A 12,575-nucleotide genomic window follows, 5' to 3' on the forward strand; every position below is an offset into this window, starting at 1 on the left:
AACAAGAATTAGGGAAAATATATACAGCAATTTAATATAATAAATCTAATACAGTAAATTAAAAATAAAAATACAGCAGTGATAGATTAGTTTCATTTATGTGCAAATATATATTTTTTTTTTAAATAAAGCATTTTTCTTCTAGTACAAGTGCAGAGTAATATAGAACCAAGGAAACATGCAACAGGCTCAGCAATGCTGTGGTGTCTGCAGTCCTATGAGAAGGTAGCAGAGTCCAGAATTTGGAGTTCATAGAGAAGCTGATGCCTCATGAGGATGCCATTGCTGACACCAGCCAACATGCCCAAGACGCTTAGCACAGTACAGCACCAAAACATGCGGAGCATCACAAAACGCAACTGGCCTTCCAGCTTCTTTAAACAGCCTTCCTGAAACAGCTGCTCCAGATGGTTTAAGTTACCCATGCAGTGAGAACATTTCTCCTTACAACAGCTTTCAGTGACACCAGATTTCATACCTGAAAGATGCACAGAGGCAGCTGCTGTCTTTAGCCAGTCTGTGCAGTTTTGGATCCCACAATACTGTAGCTCCCTCTGTACCAAATCCACAGCCATGCTGCCAGGACCCTGTGAGTGAGTCCCATTGTAGTGATAAACAAGATAACCCATAGTGCTTTTCAGCTCAGAGGCCATCTGAACAGAGTACATCTGTGTCAGAACTACCAAAGACAATTCTAACCAAAAAAGGATCACCAGCAAGTACATGAGAATCCCTTGCTGACAGCGGGAGGCCTTAACAGAAATAGAGACAGCCAGAACTCCCGTAGGTACCAAGATAAGTGCAGCTGCAACAGCCAGCCAGCCAGGGAGAAGCAAGAAAGACTCCTGAAATAAATATCTGCAGTTCTTGTAAATCAGGATCACAAAAACTCCAGCACAGGCCATAGCTGCAGCAGCCCCCCAGAAGATGAAGCCTAGGAACCTCAGCAGAAATTGAGCAACAGGCCTAGGCCTGAGCCTGGAGTCCTCATAGCACCACAGAGATAACAATGACAACACAAATACCACCACAGTCCTGATTCTCCTCATTCTGCTCAGTCCTAACAGCCCAAACCCTCACCACCAGCATTTAAGAGGCCTCCGCCCCACTTATCCAGGTGCAGAAGATGACATCTACACCCCAAAACAATTAGCAAGGGAGCAGCACTGATGAAACTCTCAGCATAAAGACTGTGCCCTGCATCAGCTGCTGCTTGTTCAATGTAACATGCAGAAACCAGGAGGGTATATGTCAAGCTTGCCATCAAGAGATCATCTACTTTGTTTGTATTTGAGACATTTGCATTTGAAGGAGGACAGCTGGAGAAAGGCTGCACTCCTTGCTTTACTACATTCATGTTTTAAAGAGCTAAATATAGAGAAATAGTCAAGGTGGTAGCCAGTGGTGCTAGATCAGATCACTTAGACTGCCCAAGTGAAAGAGGTAATCCAACCACTGATCCCAAAGCGGTGGCCAAGGAGGCAACAAATGCACAAATTAGAGTCATTAACAAAGGAATAGTTAAGCAGGGCTATTCAGGCTATTCAATCAGGGATCTCCATAGGTAACTCACCTAGACTCATTATCCTTCCCAGTATGTTTACCACTCATTAGTTTTTATATGGGACATAATGATGTTAATAATATTTTGCCTTTTTTTACTCAGCAAGATTTTTTGTGTAGATAGCTACAATTACTCAAGACACATGGGTGAGAAAAACCTACCATTTCACATTTGTACCCCTCAGTCTGCATTACCAGTGATTTGTCTGAGTGCTGTAATGACCGACTGCAAACAGTAAGATCAGTATTAACTTCTCCTTGTGTGTAAAGAAACTGAATTACACACCAGCTAAATGACTTCACAACAGTCCCAAAGGGAATTAACACCACTTATCAGCCAGCAAAAGAGCATTATTACTCAAACATGTGATACAGAAGAGCCAAGCAGTATGAGCAACCTGCATAAAACTTGCCACAGGTGCCAGGAAGGCAAATCCCAAGCCAACAGTGATTCCCTGATCATCTTGATTAATTCCCATAACATCTCTTCTGTTTCTCAAGATGCAGAGCAGGGCTAAAACAACAGGCATATACATAAGGGAGAATACAGATAAATGTTCCTCATTTTCAGAAACATGAGCACCTGCAGAAAATCAGAGTAATTTGGTGCTCAGATCCCTGGAACCCTGGAAAAGTCTCAGCAAAGCCAATGATCCCACATCTGTCAGATGTTTTACAGCAACCTATTGTGGTTGTATATGTTATGCATACACAGATGTTGGGCTGATTCCCATCAAAATGTCTTTCTATGTGTGTACAAACATGTCATTAAGGCTAATTATTTTGGAATGAGACAAATTGCTTTTATTATTTTTAATCTTGCCATTAACAGTAATTAACATGCAGTGATTAACTTGTTAAATCTTAACCAAATGCTTGTTTCAAGGCTGTTCTAGGATTTGTATTTTCCTGCAACTGTTCTCCGAAGCCTGTGTCTGCCCTCTCTCCTGTTCAGCTTGCTGCTACCTCCAAGCCCCCCAGTTGTGTTGTTTTTGCTGCCATTCACTTATTCTCCTGAATGCTTTTTTCTCTGACTTCTATCTTCTGCATCAGGGAGAGGAGAACGAGAGGAGCAGAAAGGATTTCCCCTCACATCTGTACACACAGGAAAACTACCCTGATTTAATGTTTCCACAATGCAGAAGAAACATATCAGAAAAGCTTGAGGAAACATATCAGAAAATACTCTAAGGAGTAATGGCTGCTTATTGCTTGTTTGCAAGCTTTGTGAAAAAAACACATGAACCTGCCTCTTTTCCTTTCTGCCTTTCCCCATGCTTATAAAGCTTAATGAGATATTAAGAAATTAGTTACAACACTATTTACTTTTCATTTCTTCTGCAGCCGCTGAAATACATTAGAAAAGCTCAAACTGCCTACAGGAGAATTTTACTGCACGTTGTGTTCATTTCAGCCAGGCTAACCACCATCACCTCCCTGAATACAGAGGAGAGAATTTCAACGGTTATTGAAGCCTAGAGGCTCTTATCTTTTCAAGTATTCCCCAAATACAGTAACTTCCCATTTATATAAATCTGAGAGAGGTTTTTTCTCTTGCCTTCATACTGTTGTGGGACAGGGAGAGTGAAACAGCTTTTTTAAGTGGAGGGATTTGTGCCACCACAGGTTCTAACCCTTCCAGTGGTGCATTAGTGCTGGCTTAGACCAGCACAGAGAGCCATCAGCCAGCCCGTGGGAGCAGGTAGCCATCCACACACAGCCTCCTCCTGAAGTCAGGACCTTCACGACAGTACGAACAGACAGAAGAACCACAAGCCTGCCTATCTGTTGTGGCAATCAGAAGCATCAACACCAAAGGCTGACTGGGAGCCCATTCCCAAAGAGGGAGCTCTCAGTGCTCAGTGCCATCTGGGGGGATGGAGCAAACGCAGCACAATGCAAGAGAAAATTGCTGCAGTGGAGATCAATATTGGCAGGACTGTCTAAAACCCCTCACCTCCCTTGTGCAAGGCAATGCATACGTACTCAGGAAAAGAGAGCTTCAGCTCAAAATCTTTGCTGTCTCGTATGACTGGCAAGACAAAGAAGGACAAGAACAACATAGAACTGCTCCCTGAAGTACCCAAAAAACCTAACTGGCACCCTCAATAGCACTGCATTTGTGTTAAGTAATTTTACCTGCATGTGCAGCCAAAAGCCTGAAAAAAGCAGTAAGTATCCATCAAGAGACTGTAGTGTGACAATGGGAGTATAGGTAAGGCAGAATAGGAGTACTCTTCTGTTTTCTTTCCAGTGGTAAACAGCATAACTTGATAAATGCCGACCCTGCTTTCTCTGGAGTTGTTTCTGCTTACAAACTGATGAGTATTGAAATTCAAATGTGGGTGTAACAGATGATACATCTTAGATAAACTGCTTTCTGGAATGTTGCTGAAAGTATAATCCTTCAAGTTAATAAAATGCCAACTGTGTATTTCTTGCATTCATTGTTCTAGCAATCCGTGACGGATGTTGAATGGCTCTGATGCACCAGGAAAGTCAAAAAGGTTCATTCCATGTGGGTCCACGAGTGGGACTGGAAAGCCACTAAGTCAACATTGTGATTGTGCAAATGCAACATAGGCAGATGACTAGACTCATTTTAAATTACACAGGCTGACACACAGACCGCGGAGCACATCTAAGCTCTCACTGTAATGGGAAACAATTCCAATCAAGATGGCCAGCTAGTCCATCCAGACTTGTGTGAACAAGAAGAAACCAAGAGGTGACCATGGGATCAGGGCACAGTTATAGGAACCTGTTTTCTAACTTTAATGTAAACCTCATATAAAATGAGACAAGACCTCAAAGCCAGACCCTCAGCCACTGTATTCACTGTCACAGTGAACAGAAAAGCCCTAAAGCCACCTCAGAACAGCTGGCATTTCCCCTGTAGCACATGCACACATGAAGCTACTGTAGCCGGACCTTGTAGGTAATGTTAAAGCACTCGGGAAGAGGTTTGACTTGAGAGTTTAGAATATTTTTTACAGGTCTTGTTAGATTAAAGCACATCCATAGCATAGGATATCAGTTTAATAGCTTACTAAATTCCAAAGGTTTTTATAACTTCACCTACCCCAGCTTTTATATTAACCTTCCCCCAACCCCACCCACCCTCCTGACCCCTTCAGTGGATGGAAGCTGGCATGTGATCCAGTAGGGCTGGCAGACCCAGAAAAAGTGGTAAATGGGTATCGTTGGTGTCACTTCTCCCTTCATTGATCCTGGCACTGTTTGCTGGCCCTGGCAGTATATCTTTCTCAAGCTGAAGAGACTTCACACACCATTTTTCTGGTTTCCAAGAAAAGCCCTGGCTGCATGTAAAGCGACAGCAAATAAATAGTAATATTTGGTGGAAAAAACCCACAAAGTTTGATTCTTCTCAATCAGATCATTCAAGCTATGGTGGGTAGCCAAAACTCCACACAGCAGAAAGACTGGCTGCCAAGCAGAAAGCCATTTTTAAAAAATCTGAAAGCTGCTAAGTCCATTGGCTCTTTGGGAATAAAAAACATTATCTTATGAGACATGTCATATTACAAGATCACTCTGACAGCCCATATGCATAAAGGATGAACATGCCTGCTTGGACCCAAAATCCTACCTTTGCTGCCATGCACAACCAGTTGCCTTAGTAACCAAGGTCAGATGCTGCTGCCTTGCACAAGACTAATACCTCTCATTGAAAGCTTGATTCAAGCAGAGGAGGTATGATTACCACCTCCTATTCATGGAGAAAATGTACTCTCCACAAGAACTGATTGACCATTGTGCAGGTGTTTCAACTAAAGCCAATCAGGTGTTTATCCCTGGCTCTGTTTGCCTGACTAAAAGTGGCCTTTTATGTAATAGAAGAACTACATCAAATGCTTTCAGGGCTTTTATTTAGTTTTGCTTTTAACATTCCAGGGTTTTACTGGTTTTGAAAATATTAAAAATCAAATGTCAAAATTATGGTCATTTTGGGTATTTGCCTCTTTTTTTCCTTTTGTGAAATAAACACCAGAAAAAGACTAAGATATTTTTTGTTTGATTGATTTTTTGTGAAGTTTTATTTTTCTTCTCCTGTTTTTGTTTGCCGGTCTGGAATTGTTATAAAATATCTTGGGACTAGGATGAATAGAAGCAATCAAAGAAAGAAAAAAAGAAAAAAAAAAAGAAAAAAATACCCAAACAAACAAAAAAAAACCCCACCCCACTTTCTGTATTTCCATCACTTTGGAATTTCAGAAGTTAGAGAAGATTTTAAAAGATACAGAATAGCAAAAGAAAAGAGAAATTAAAATGAAAAATAAACTTCAGGGGTTTTGATAGCTTTCATTTTACTGTAGTTGGTAATAAAAACAGGTTGGAGGAAAAAGTACTTTATAAAAATTTCAAAAAAGGAAGGGCAGAACACTGCAATTCAATTCACCTTGACCTCTAAAATATTTTGTGACTTTTTTTTCATTGTTTTCAACCATTACTAGCTAGAACATTTTTCATGTGAATCCAGTGTTCTCATTTGTGTTTCAAATCGTATGCAAGATTTCTGGTCACTTTCTGAAGTTATAAAAATGCTGTCATTATGAGATGGAGACCTCCTTGTAGCAAGCTTTTTCCTCAAGAGAAGGCTTTCATGCAAAACTGTGCTGGACCCCCACTGAGCCAGCATCCGCCACAGTGTTGCCTGTGAAATCTCAGACAGGCCGTGACAATGCTGTAGGTGACATGCATAAACTTGCTAATTGTGACCCTTTTGTTCAACAATGTAAATGAATCTAGTTGCACAGCCACAAAGCAGCCATTTGTGAATAAAAATTTGGAAATCTTTGTTTCATATTGATACTAAAAAATATGTATAGAACATCTGGTACAAACCTTTCAAATTAATTTTATGGTAAATCTTCAAATTAGTCAATCTCAGAGTCCTAAATTACTGAGATGCTTTTGCAAATGCTACCTTCAGTTACTCTGTTTCTAAGGACATAGGCCTTTTAATGCTCTTTGAGCTCTAAAAACTTCAGCCTGATGTCATCAGGATTTGTCACAGTATGGGAACTTGGATCTCATTGTTGATCTTAGAACATAAATCAAGGTTCATCATCAGTTTGTTCCTAAGGCCACTTCAGCAGAGATGTATTTGTTCTGAGTGTTATGATTTCCTCTAATTAGGTGCTCAAAACTAAGCTGAAGGGGAGATATCCAGCATGTCACATTCAAAAAAGTCTTCATTAAAGCTTCACTTCCACAGTAATTTAGAAGAAAGAAAACAAAAAAAGAAACCAACAACACAAAACCCCAAGCACTGAAAGCACCACACAAAACCCCAAGCATTGTAGCAGCAATAATGTGCATGGGACTTCTGAAATGTTTGGTCTGCCCAGAGACAGATTCTGCACTTCCTTTCAGATGAGAGCCTTGGATTACCTTGGTGTCAGCATCTTGCCAGACCTCTCCAGGCGTGTAACGGGCTCTCACCTGAAAGAATGAGATTTGTACAGCTTGTGCTTCATGAACTCATCAGCAAAGATGAAGGCTGGCAGGGTGTAGGCTCTTCTGGTGAATAACTAATTCCTTTTTTAGCTCATGGGCAGGGGGAAAAAATCAATGAAAACATTCATTTTGGGTTGATCTGACAAATTATTAAAAGTTCAGCTTTTCCACCAAGAAAGATAATAGCAAAGAATGCTGTCAGCCTACAAGGCAGCTGAAAATTTAGCCAAGTGGAAGTACAAGGGGTATTCGATAGCATTTTCCTGCAATAGTACTAACTATATCTATATCAAACGTAATGTTAATCTCATACCAGGTTTTCTAGTCACTACAGTAGAGAATTTATTTTTATTATCTTTTCTAAGTCATGATAGGAGCATGTAAAATGTCAACTTTGTCAGAATTAGTCTTACAGCACATTTCAAAGAATTGGAATCAATTTTAACAGGATTGTTATGCATTTCCATTCAGATGAAATGCATTTTTTTAGAAGGGGAAAAAAAGAAAATAAAACCCAAAGATATTTGCAATTTATTTCTGTGCTCTATTTCTATTTACAATCTCTCCACCAAAAAATTGCCTTCAAGAGGTATTTTGTTTCTAAATATAAACTGTGGCTGACATGGAAAAGGTCTATTAGGTTTAAACACATAGAAGCATCTAAATGTAAAACAAAAGTAAACAACTGAAAATTTATTTGAACATGGAACGTAACAACCCATTTATGGGAGAAAACATGAATGTATTCCACTACCAGGAAAGGTGTCTCTGCTAACTTCCAGACCCAATGACAAGTAGAACAACTTGGCTTTCCCTTGGTAGGAGTTACTTTCTTTTATTTCAGAGTTTAACGTACTCATCAAATCCCTGTTTTCAAGCCCAGCTGCTGGGCATCAGAGGCCTTTTCGAAAAAAACCTCAGTTAGTTTCCCATAATGTTGAATTCAGCTAGGGTTACTGAGAATATCCTAGCACTCTAGAAGCATTTTGCTTTCTCCCACAGCACCTTGACAGGTGTGGTTATTGTACCCTAAATGCCTTCTTCAGCACCTCCCAGTAGAACTGGGCTCTGGAGGACACAAAACATGAGAAAGCCCAGGAGAGACTGTAAGAAGCAGATGACAGAGGATGCCGGTTTCTTGCCCACAGCACAGTTTTGGGCAGCTTTTGCTTGGTACAGATTATGGTCCTGAGTGAGTGCCAGCTCCAGCATGAGGATTCCATGTTCATGTATACTGAGGCACATGATTATCCTCATTTTCAGCAGTCAGATAAAAATTGGAGACTCAACACGGAGCTGAGGATCAGCAGGGAGAAAAGGATTTGGAGATCAAAGTGAGTAGGTCTACACAAATTCCATTAAATGTTGCTACAGTGAAGCAGGCAGTGATGAAGAGCACAGTTGCTGAATCAGGATAAATCCTACCAAGTATATTCAAAAACGAAAAAGCATTACCTGGTATTTTCTTCATTAATCTACTTCCAAACTTTGTTTGGGGGCTCTCTGTAACAAAAACAAACAAAACAAAAAAAAACCCAAACAAAAAAAACCCCTGCTGTTCCTGATCTGCACTGTGAGAACAACCACTCAGGACTGAACAGAAAACAGCTCCATAGTCTCGCAATTAACTGTGGTCTTGCTTTTGCAGAGAACAAAATGGCAGATTATTTGGGGCTACCAGGGTTACCATGAACGTTTATCCACAAAAAAGCAATTAGGTTTCATCTAACCTCCCATTGCCCACCACCACCCACTCACTGAACTCGGTGTGATGCACTGCCCATGGGAATCAGACAAGGACGAGTGCCAATATTTCATGCTGATTGGGGGGTAACCTTGCAACTGCTCGTACAAATTTCTCTTCCCTCAATATTCATTCAGGGATAGGACATTAGAGAAATCTTGGAGAGGTACAGGCATAAGAAGAATAGAATTAGAAATCCCTTACTCTGGGGGAACTGAAGAGCCATTTTGGATATTTTGTCAAGTAGAATAGATAATTAGGCAAAATAGTTAAGCAAAAAATCTTTCTTGTGTATTCCCATTGGGCTAATTTTAGCATTAATGTGAAATTTGAGGCAGGGAACCTTCCACAGGTGTCTGCTCTGGTCTGAAATCCAGAATGCATGGGCCAGGGTGTTCAAAATGAGGTGGCCGCTGCTGCAATCTTATGTCACTGGAAGCCTGGTGGGACTCCCCACACACAAATGCAAATGGTCAGGAAGTCACTCCCCATTTAACAGCAGTCTCCACAGGTGTGGAGGGAGACAGGACATCTGGAGCAAACAAACACCGTGTCCAAGCTATCAGGGCTACACCAACAGTGGAGGTGACCAAGGCAGCTTAAGTTTCTCCATGTGTCGTGCTGACATATTACTCCAGCACTACATTCACTTTAGAAGCAAATTTATATTTACAGGTCTGTCACTGAGTGGAATACCTAAGACAGCTATTGCAGACACCTGATAAGAGCTCCATTTTTCAGAAAACACAGGATTCAAAGAGAGTGGAGCTGACTGACAAGCAGGTTTTGTAGCCAAAAATTTTTCTGCAATGCGGATGAGGGAAGGGGCAACAGCTCAGACCACAGACCTTCCTAGATCTGCTTTGGCACAGACTGTGCTCTCAGCATCTTCCCTTTCCTGGTGCACAGACAAAGGCTGTGCAAAATGCCAGGAGAAAGATAGGATATACTGCAAGGGAAATGGGAACTGAAGTCCTTCGTGTCTAGTGCAGCCCTAATAGGAAAAAGCCTCCTCCCATTCAAATAGTCAAGGTTTTCTCTGCTCTGGCTGTTCACATGGGGTTTGCAAAGTGGCAGCCCCATTCATTTTAACATGAAAAGGTAGCATTGCTCAACTTGTCTTTATCAAAAAGTGCCAGTTTGACAAATGCTTCTGATAAGCCTTAAAAATACTGAAAAATCACAGTAGAATGATGACAGCAGCAATCGCCCTGACTGGCATGGTAACAAACACTGCTGAAAGTCACAGCGTTTCTTTACATTTATAATCCCTGAAATAAATGTAAATCCTACTATATTCACACACTTTTTATGTTTGCATTGGTTTCCTCAGCCAACTAACCTGCTTTATTTGTAATAAATACTTATACAACTTCCCAGGCAGCAGTGCATTCTGTTTAATTAAAAATATTTTCAATTTTGCACGTCTGCCTCCACAACAGTAGCAATTGTGGGTTTAAAGGCATTGGGTTTCAATATTCTTTAATGAAGGAATTCTGAAGTGTTTGCCAGTGGCTAACAGATTGTTTATAAGGAGTTACTGTTCTTACAAACATGTAGATCTCCAATATTGTGATCCATGCCTTTGTTTCACAGTGCTCCTCTGGACAAATTTGCAGGTAACAGTAAAGAGCAGAACTCAATTGAACAAAACATTCAGCTGCCATAGTGATGAAAGCAGCAAGAACAGAAGGCAATAAAATGAGCTTTGATAAATGAAAAAGGCTGCACCAAGAGAGAAACTTGAACTAGCACCTGATGACACAGAGATAACCAAGCAGCCAAAACAAGCTCATTAAATCAGAATTACTCTTATTTTCAGTCATGTCCTCATACTGACAAGTGCTTCTGGGATGGCAGATTGCAGAAAAAGATGCAGGTGAAAAGTCAAAGTAAACTGGAATCCTACCAGAGACTTCAGAGTTGGCAGAAAAGTGTCTGTGATAAGATCCTTAGCCTCATAGAAGAACTTCCATAAGAAAAATAAAATTTGAAAACCATTAGTCAATAAACAATGAATGTAAAGAATTTTCCTAGCCTAAAAAGTAAATATATTTATGATTTTAAACTAGGACTAGAAATGAAAACCAGGAATTGTCAGATTTCAGAAAAAAAAGATCAAAATGCTTTATCATATCTCTTTTTTTGCCAGAATTTTTTAAACATTTTGGGAAAACTCCAGAGATATCTAAAAAGTTTATTTTGAGCTTACTTTACTGGCAGACTTTCATTTAGGAATAGCCTTGGTTTCAAGGGTATATTTTAAAGTGGTTTATGTGTCATGATATAATTCAGAAAAACATTTTTAAAGGACTTGAACAGTTTTCTGCAACAGTGTCTCCCTGGAGAATTTCAAGGTATCTTGATTAATTTTTTTTCCTGAACCAAAATGAAAGCAGACTTTCCAAAAATCAGAACAGAGAGTAAACTGTTACTGGAAAAAAAAAAATCTCCATAATTTTAAGAGGAAAAAGAAGATTTCCATGCACGTTTCCTTCTTCTGACACCGATCTCATCCTGCCTCAACTTCTGCAAAACCTCCTATACACTTTAAAAATCAAGAGGCTGGTTCCAGCACTTGGCTGGATTGCCCTTGTTTTCAAGGGAAATACACCTGAAAGCTTTGAATGCTCTCTGATGTCTCTGTAGACAGAAACATGTATCTTAAACAGACATGCACAAGCAAATCCATAAACCTTCCCTGCAGACTATCTGCACGAAAGAACTAGCTGTTACTCACATTTATGAGTTGGAACTTACTTTTCATGCCCAGTAACCCTGCCATGTGAACCAGTATAAAAGCAGGTATCTTCCCAGTGGTCTTCTATGTAAGAAAGGGAAAACCCTCAAAAAAACATTTATCAGTGCAGCCGACTGCATGACTCCATCATCAAGCCTGAAGGAAAGGGGAAAGACCTTTCCAGAGCCCTTCTACATAACACAAAAGAGATGGTTCTGAGCTCAGTTATAAAGAAAGTGAAGTATCCAGAAATACCATTTAATTGCTGGAGATGGAATGGTATAAAATCCTATGAGATAAAAATAAGACCTAACCTGCACATGTTTATTCAAATCACCTCACGTCAGAAAAATTTAAACTATCTGCTTTTAGTATATATGTATTGCCATTTTACATACTAAACTACTAAATGACCCATACTGATAGAGCTGGAAAAAGCGTGAAAGAGGCTAAAAGCCTGAACAATGTTAAACCATTAGTTTATCAAGAGTGTTGTAAGAACTTATTATTCATGTAGTACATAATGTTTTTGCAAAAAGATTAACAAGTGGAGATAGGTGCTCGCTTTTGTATTCGATTTTCACTCTTTCTCAAATGAAAGAGTAAACTAATATACTATGCAGCCTGCTTAGACTGGATTCTACTTGAATTTCAATAGCTGCAAATATTGACATCTTTAGTAAGGTTTGCTTTGTAAAATGGGTGGTTTAAATTAAAGGAACTATTAATATTAAATTTAACCATTTAAAAAATATATAAATTAAAAGTCATTCTGGCCAGTACTTTAGCTTATTGCATGCTGTTTGACTAAAAATCACCTTTTGGGCATGGGGGTTCTAATTTCCGTTATTTGTAGATCACTAAGCACATACTAAAAACAATATAATATCAGTAAGACAACAAAAATAACAATATGTAGTTCAAGTAACAATAGGTAACCTGGAGTATACAGCCTTAGCAGTATTCCTAAATTTGCATTCAATTTTTCTAAAATTTTTTTGAAAGTTTTTGGGGGTGATAGGAAAAGGAAAAACTGCATGTAGAGGA

General features: G+C 39.6%; 1 protein-coding gene across 1 annotated transcript; it reads right to left on the reverse strand.

Annotated features, from left to right (window-relative positions):
• Positions 1–215: 215 nt before the first annotated feature.
• On the reverse strand, positions 216–1,049 carry LOC130142714 (tetraspanin-3-like). The gene has a single exon (XM_056325048.1). The coding sequence runs from the start codon at positions 1,047–1,049 to the stop codon at positions 216–218; it is 834 nt and encodes a 277-aa protein (XP_056181023.1).
• Positions 1,050–12,575: the final 11,526 nt, after the last annotated feature.

The sequence above is a fragment of the Falco biarmicus genome, chromosome Z (genome assembly GCF_023638135.1).
Source record: "Falco biarmicus isolate bFalBia1 chromosome Z, bFalBia1.pri, whole genome shotgun sequence".
NCBI lineage: Eukaryota > Metazoa > Chordata > Aves > Falconiformes > Falconidae > Falco > Falco biarmicus.